Genomic DNA, 7,763 nt, shown 5'->3' on the forward strand with positions numbered 1-7,763 from the left:
GAGAGACGTTCAGGTGATAGAATTATAATATAACTTATATGAAAGAGTGCAGAATGTTATCACCAAATCAGAGTGGCGCAGCGGAAGCGTGGTGGGCCCATAACCCACAGGTCCCAGGATCGAAACCTGGCTCTGATACAAAATATAAGAGAAAAGCTTCCTTGCACCCCTTTTTTTTGTAACCTCTACCAAGGGTACTGCAGGATCATTAGCTTTTCATTTGATATTTCAAGTTTAGTTTTGTAAATTGAACAGCAAAGAAAGAAGAGCATATTACACAAAATCATATCCAATAAACAAAGTTTAATCTGAATGCTTAACTATTTTGTAACTAAATTGTTTGTGGCATTTAGAATAGTAAGCTCCCTGAATTACATGACTACATCAGTATCACCAAATGGAAGTTTTCATCTATGACAAACAAATGGAAGTATACCAGTTTAGGAGATCACATTATCATACAGTCATACCGAAAGGTACTCTTTTTCGTTCCACAATGAATGGTTCTATTTACTTTTGTAGGATACTTTATATGTTCTTTCATCAGAAAATGTATGCTCATCTAATCATCTTTCAATCTTTCATTATTCTCGATCATGACATTTGGTGAAATACTGCTCAAAAGTTGCAGTTTAAGAATGTATACCTTCCAAGTAGCTTCCTGGTGTGGCATTCTTGTATGCGTATTTGCAAGCCAAAGAATTACTCTCAGATGTGTACTCGCACAAGTTTGTATTTACAAATTACTTCTGATGAGCTCATAAACTAACTCTGACATGCAACATCAAGAGTGGAATCAGACTTACGGAATAGGACAGACTATATGGGGGCATCTTTCCCAGAAGTTGATCTCATAGGACCAGTCATCCTGATCAGATTATATAAATATGTAAAGATTTTGGCACAAAGAAATACTGTAACACTTTCGTGTTCTACATTCATCACATTAGGTTACACGGTATATAAAAGAAGCAGGAGGAAACATTAAAGAAAAGCGAAACTACATCTCTGATCTACTATGTACTGTCATATATATGGTCCTTGTGTTTCACAGTGTTATATGATCAAAAGAAAAATGCAATGAAGAAATCTACCGTGATATTTCTCAAAATAGCTTCTATCATGGTCGTCAGATTCGAATCATAAAATCTGTCCAAGCCAGAATCGATGATTGATGTATCCCATACCTAAGGAATAGAAGTTCATTTAGCAACATACACGTATTCCTGAAAACCAATAGCAATAGCAATAGCAATAGCAATAGCAATATTAATGTATTATCCAAACACCTCAATATTTTCTTTTCTTGGTTGACCAAAATCCATAAGCACCAATGACCCGAGAATTCGATCAAATTTGAAAGTGAATCTGATTCAAATACACTACAAACCCGAAAAATATAATTGAAATGGCACGAATCTGATCCGACCAACCCGTTTGACACGTCAATATTGTATTATTGTACATTAATACTTATAACTTACCTCTGCTATTTTACAAGTTGAATAATGGCCATGTTGTCCCCAACAAATTAGAGTTGATGGAAACAAGTGCAGAAACGTAAGGGTTGCAGCAATCCAGTTGAGCTTCAATGAGTCCATAGCTTAGCTTATGAAATTACCATCCAAAAGTACAAACCAAATAATACTTTAATTTGGCTCAAATAAATATAAAATGAACTCCAATATTTTTGTTTATATTGAGATCGATTCACAGGAATTTGAATTAGTTTATTACACTCGTGGACTATGAAGATGAAACTGATTCAAAATAACTTTGTACTATAAAGTATTTTTTAAAACGGTGTATGAATCACGGTGGACGGCAACACAACACAACGTGCAGCAATAATAGTTTATTAAACAGATTTATAATAAAATACCCCATAGCTTTGAGTTTATTCACCAAATACCCTTGTAATTTCAGGTATTCATCAAATACCCCTGACGTTTCGTTTTCTTACATCAAATATCCTTAATGAACCTTAATGGCTAACGGTGTTAACTAGGCGTTAGTGTGCTTTTACTATTTTATCCCTATTCTGGCGCAACTTTGAGAAGTTGACAAATACACCCAGGTGTCCAAAAATTCAAAACACCAACATTTCTTCTTCCTTCTTCCTCTGTACTTCCCTCGAAAAACCTCGCGATTTTGGAGAAGATTGTCTGCAATCGATAAGTGTAGTCTCCAAACTTGAATTCACACTCTCGCAAGCCGAAAAGGTAATAATTTCGGGTTTTTTCAAGTTCTTCAGCAAAAAAGTCGGGTCAAAGTAAACAATCAAACTAAGGGTGATTCTCCGGGCTTCTCTTCTACAACAAGTACGCTCTTAAATTCGTTTTGTTTTGTTGCATTTTTTGGTTAATGTATATGCGAAAATTTTATGGTTAGGGGTTTTAAATTGTGAATGGATTTATATGCAGAAATTTGATCATGTAAATGCTTGATTAATGGTTTGATTAATTGGGTTTTATCCGTGCTTTAATTCTTGTGTTAATTTTCTGTAATTTTAGATTGTTTAGGAATGAGGAGGGCAATGTGGTTGTTGTGTCACTACAATGAGTCAGATTTTGATGTTATGATAGAGGATGTTCATGCCACTAATTTCATGGGGATGCTTAGGAGTATTTTTATGGATTCTGTTAAGCAAGGTGTGTTCTTGTATAGGAATTTTAGATTGTATTATAAGGGTCCTAAATCGAACAAGTTAATCGTTTTATCATGATGGACATGTTCAGTTGATGCTTGATGAGTTTAGGGGAAGAGACACTATAAAGGTATTCTGTGAGGATTCAATATTAGACCAAAAGCTTATGTTTAAGAAAACAACAACAACAACAACAACAAAGCCTTAGTCCCAAAATGATTTGGGGTCGGCTAACATGAATCGTCGTAGGAGATCGTCATTGAAAAATGTATATATATATATATATATATATATATATATATATATATATATATATATATATATATATATATAGTATAGAAGAAATATTGTAAGAGATAATAAAAAATAAGTAAAGTTTAAATTAAATGAATAAGTAAAATAAGTATATTACAAAATAACATGTAAATTAAAAAAAAAAATTTAAAAGAATTTTAAAAATAAAAATAAAAATAAAAAGAAAATATAAATAGAAAGAAACAAAAACATGAAAACTGTATAAATCAACTGAAGTCATCAATGTATATTTTCTCCCTCCACTATGTCCTATCCAACGCCATATTTTCCTCAATCCCAAGAAAGCTCATATCGTGCTCAATCACCTTCCTCCAAGTTTTCTTAGGTCTTCCCCTACCCCTTGCAATTCTATCACTTTGCCACCCTTCTATCTTCCTAACCGGGGCATCACTTGGTTTTCTGCTCACATGTCCAAACCATCTTAAACGATTTTCCATCATCTTAAACTCAATCGGTGCAACCCCTACTTTCTTCCTAATAATCTCATTCATCAAACGATCCTTTCTTGTATGCCCATACATCCAACGTAACATGCGCATCTCCGCCACATTCATCTTGTTGCACGTGACAATGTTTCACTGCCCAACATTCTGTGCCGTATAACAAAGCCGGTCGAATTGCCGTGCGGTAAATTTTTTCCTTCAATCTTTGGGGCATGCCTGAATCACATAGGAACCCTGTGGCACCTTTCCACTTCAACCAACCTGCTTTGATTCTATGGGCCACATCGCCATCCAATTCTCCATCCTTTTGGATAATAGATCCTAAATAACGGAACGTTTCAGAGCCTTGGACAATTTTCCCATCTAAGGTAATCTCCCCTGTCTCTCTATCTTGGACTCCACTAAACATACACTCCATATATTCCGTCTTGTTTCTACTTAGCCTAAAACCCCGAGATTCCAACGTTTGTCTCCATAACTCCAACTTACTTTAAGAAACCTGTCCAAAAAATGGAGAATGAGAAGCGAGTCGAAGAAGAAGCTCTTAGATGTAGGCGAGAGAAAATTAAGAGGGCTAGAGAGCAGGAGTTGATTAATTAGAGAGCAGGAGGAGTTACTGAGACAACAAGAACAAGAGGAGTTGTTGAGGTACACTGTGGTTGTTGAGGTCCCGGTAATATCGTGCGAGGACATGAGTGTTGAGTGGGATGTCACAACCACCACCTGAATCACAACCACAAACTGATCCTGCCCACCCCTCTTCTCCACCACAAACTGATCCTTCTTTACCATAAACTGATCCTATCCACACCTATTCTCCACTAGAAACAACACCTACCCACCCCTCATAGTCTTTTACTCCCTCTTCTCCATCACAACTGATCCTTCTCTACAATAAACCGATCCTACCCACCCCTTTTCTCAACCAGAAACAACACAGGTACTCATCAGAGTCTTCTACTCCCTCTTCTCCACCGCAAAGATCCCTTGTTCAGTCCCCCCTCCCCCCTCTTTCACCACAACTAGAGCCTCAAACAGAGCTTGCTCCACCACCTCAACCATAGTCAACAGCTAAGAAATGTAACATTCTTCCACCCAGACAAAGAGGGTTTAGGGTTCCTAGAACCAGTGCTAAGAAGCTTGATATATTTATAATTACTTAAAAATACGAGGTATTACATTAGTTCCTTAATATAGATGTTGCTTTTTTCTTGCTGGTGTGTTTTTTTGTTGCTGTGATATCTGTTTATTTCTACAGTTCAGGCTTTTGTGTTTTTGTATTTTCTGATATTTTGGTTATTAATAAATTGTTATTTACCAAAAAAAAAGTTTAATTAATAAAATACATTTAAATAAATATTCAAATGCAACTTTAATTTATAAAATCTATAAAATGCTTTATAAATATAATTAAATATATTTATAATCACTTAAAACTACGGGGTATTAAAGTCTACCCTCCTTAAAAGGAGTTTCGTCCCGAAACTTGGGCACGATATCTCAAACTTTTGCTTGAAGAACTAGAACTTTACTGTTTTTCTTGAAATTTTTTACGATGATGTACTTTTAAGTGATTAAACATGCTAAGATTTACGCATCAAAGTGCACAAAACGATAAACTTGAAGTGCGATTTCCATAGAAATAACTAAATTAAGCATAAAATAAGGCAAAATAAGGCAAAAAGCGTGAAATTCTACCGCACTCTACCCCCCTTCAAAGACACGAGTTACGACCTGATGGAAATAATGCCCTTGTTCCAAGTATGCATTCAATGCTAAGTCTTATAAATGCAGTTCGGTATTAATTAAACAAGTTAATAATTCAGTGAGATCAAGTGAGCTGAATGCCTAGCTAGAGGCCGCTTCAGTTCAAGTGGAATTAATCCACAACTTACTCTTGACTGAACCCGTAGGGTCACACAAATAGTACGTGAACAGATCAAGTATTTAAGTGAATATATTATTCATTAAATACTCTATTTATGAACATTCGGAAACGACGGATCTCGGTTCCAATGGGAGCTGAAATTGTCAAAAGACAAAATATAGAATGCTCCGAAAATGATAATATTGCCGGAAACGGAAAAATAGATCATGACGGAAATATAAATATTATCCAAGTCGTAGATGTTGCCGGAAACGGAAACATGGTTCGTATCGGAGAATATTATCGGAAATAGAAATATTGTCGGAATCGGAAATATTGCCGGAAACGGAAATATTGTCGGAATTGGAATTGAATTCCGCAAACGGAAATATTAAATATTTGTTCGGATCGGAAATATCAAATATTTGTTGGAATCGGAAATGAATTCTGGAATCGGAAAACAAATCGGAAGCGCGACGTGTGAACGATCGACGAACGAGCTTGCGAGACGCAAGGCCCAGCGCAAGCGCCAGGCTCATCGCCCAGCAAGCCCGCGCGCGGAGCAGTGAGGCAAAGGGGCCGAGCAGCATCCAACGAAGTGGGCCGCGTGCTGCTTGCTGCCAATGCCCAACGCGCATGGGCCGAGCAAAGCAGCAACGCCCACTCGTGGGCTGCGGGCTGCGGGCTGCGGGGCTGCGTTCTACACGACCAAAGCCTTAGCCGGCTAAGATTGCTTGCTTGTTAAGTAATCGTGTTTTCCTAATTCTACCAAATTTAGACGTTTTAGTTAAATCTGAAATACTTAAGTATTTGATTAAACGTAAAATTCTGATGATATTAATTAACTAGAATCCTTATGGATCGGATTTAGTTAATCGATTCCTAGTAGAATTCAAACTCCTTTATTTCCACCCTATAAATATGTGGTTCATGATCACAATTTCTAACGCAATTCAATATACTATTCTAACTTATTAGATTCAAGCGAGAATTTAATACTTGCCTAAAATTATTGTAAGTTTCCCGAGTGCACATAAAACCTTAGAGACTATTCTAGTTAATTGAATCTAAGGCGGATCCGAACGTGCTGTGGACTATCTACGGAGGGGCGACATTTGAAGTCCTATACTTGTTCTTGTTCGGTTCGGGAGCAGCTAGGGAAGGCACGCATCATATTGTATGTATACTAATTATGCTAATTGACTATGTGGCAATTAATTTGGATTCCTGGCTTTATGGTTTTTTCGCATGAATTATATTGTTTATATTATTCATAACCCTACAGTGGTATCACGAGCCTCTAATTAATTCCATAATCAATTATAGTTAACATGGATTAAATTTATAAATTTGCAACGAATGAAAGGGGTGATTAATTTCGTGTATGTAATTAATTGCAAATTGGTGCGATTATTTAATTATATGTTTGCAGGATTTTTCGGCAGTTTTGTCAATAATGGTCGGAATCTTATGTTTTTATAGTGAATTTTGCATGTAAACGACGTTTGAAAATTTTGACAAAAATCAAAGATTTGACGCCGAACCCAGAATTCCTAATTTCGAAGCTTAACTATGACTTTTCGGAGGTTTTAGTTTTTCGAATGCAAAATTTGTAATTTTTATGATGTTAAATTAAATATTTGCGAATCTTGTATGTAAATCTTGAATCTATTATTGACCTACTGTATATGTTTAACAATTTCAAGGCCTAATCTTGTTAATTATACAACCTAATTTGTTATTGTAATTAATTTGTTGAATTTCAAATAATTTAGAATTTGTTTTGATTTTCATAATTAATTGACAATTTAATTAGGATCCTATGATTAAAAAACACCATAAAATTTGTTAAAATTGAAAAGTTTTAAAATTTTATGACCTAGAATTTAATCCCTAAAAACAAATGTGATCGGAAATTAATTAGAATAATAAATTTCCGATTTTTCGCCCAAATTTAGTGAAATTAATATGATTTATTAATTTCTCGTTAAATTTAAAGTATAAAAATTATTAATTTTAATAAACCAATCACCAATCTTGTACGCACGAAGCAATGGAAGCTAAGTGTTACCCTAAAGGGGTGTTGCATAGTGCGGGCATGCGACGACGAACAAGGGAGCTCGTTGCCCATGCGGTACGAGGGAATGAGCAAGCAAGGCATGCGCGGCAGGCTAGACTCTTTGTCGTGTGTGCTGTGCGGGTGGTCGAGAAAATTGGGCGACGATGCATCATAGCGCAAGGCACGAGGCAAGGCAGCAGCAAACGAGCAAGGGAGCTAGTGTGCCGCTGCGCATGCCACTGCCCAGCGCGCAGCCATCGAGCAGCAGGCAGCAGGCACAACATGAAGCTGTTGCGCTGCAGTGGTGCATCACTCGCCCAACAGCTACACGGGCCCTAGGCGCTGCCTTATGCACGCGGCTTATGGGCGCTGCGGAGTTGGTGCTTGGGCGAGGCATGGGCTTCGGCCTATGGCCTTGCCTTGGTACATTTG

General features: G+C 36.7%; 1 protein-coding gene and 1 non-coding gene across 2 annotated transcripts; one reads left to right on the forward strand and one right to left on the reverse strand.

Moving 5' to 3' along the window:
* Positions 1–17: 17 nt before the first annotated feature.
* LOC130465760 (endonuclease 4-like) lies at positions 18–1,708 on the reverse strand. Its single transcript, XM_056834614.1, has 3 exons — positions 1,485–1,708; positions 1,095–1,187; positions 18–868 (listed from the first exon to the last, which is right to left on the reverse strand). Exons 1-3 carry the CDS (start codon positions 1,599–1,601, stop codon positions 803–805), a joined length of 276 nt encoding a protein of 91 aa, XP_056690592.1. The 5' UTR covers positions 1,602–1,708; the 3' UTR covers positions 18–802.
* TRNAM-CAU (transfer RNA methionine (anticodon CAU)) lies at positions 67–138 on the forward strand. Its single transcript has one exon. It is a non-coding gene; the product is annotated as a tRNA-Met (tRNA).
* Positions 1,709–7,763: the final 6,055 nt, after the last annotated feature.

The sequence above is a fragment of the Spinacia oleracea genome, chromosome 1 (assembly GCF_020520425.1).
Source record: "Spinacia oleracea cultivar Varoflay chromosome 1, BTI_SOV_V1, whole genome shotgun sequence".
In the NCBI taxonomy this organism is placed as follows: domain Eukaryota; kingdom Viridiplantae; phylum Streptophyta; class Magnoliopsida; order Caryophyllales; family Amaranthaceae; genus Spinacia; species Spinacia oleracea.

Excerpts from the sequence above, each read along its gene's own strand:
- LOC130465760 (XM_056834614.1), bottom strand. The coding sequence starts at position 1,601 with ATGGACTCATTGAAGCTCAACTGGATTGCTGCAACCCTTACGTTTCTG. Across the intron at positions 1,188-1,484 it reads CAACTTGTAAAATAGCAGAG|GTATGGGATACATCAATCAT; the intron begins GTAAGTTATAAG and ends TCTATTCCTTAG. Across the intron at positions 869-1,094 it reads CTATTTTGAGAAATATCACG|GATGACTGGTCCTATGAGAT; the intron begins GTAGATTTCTTC and ends TAATCTGATCAG.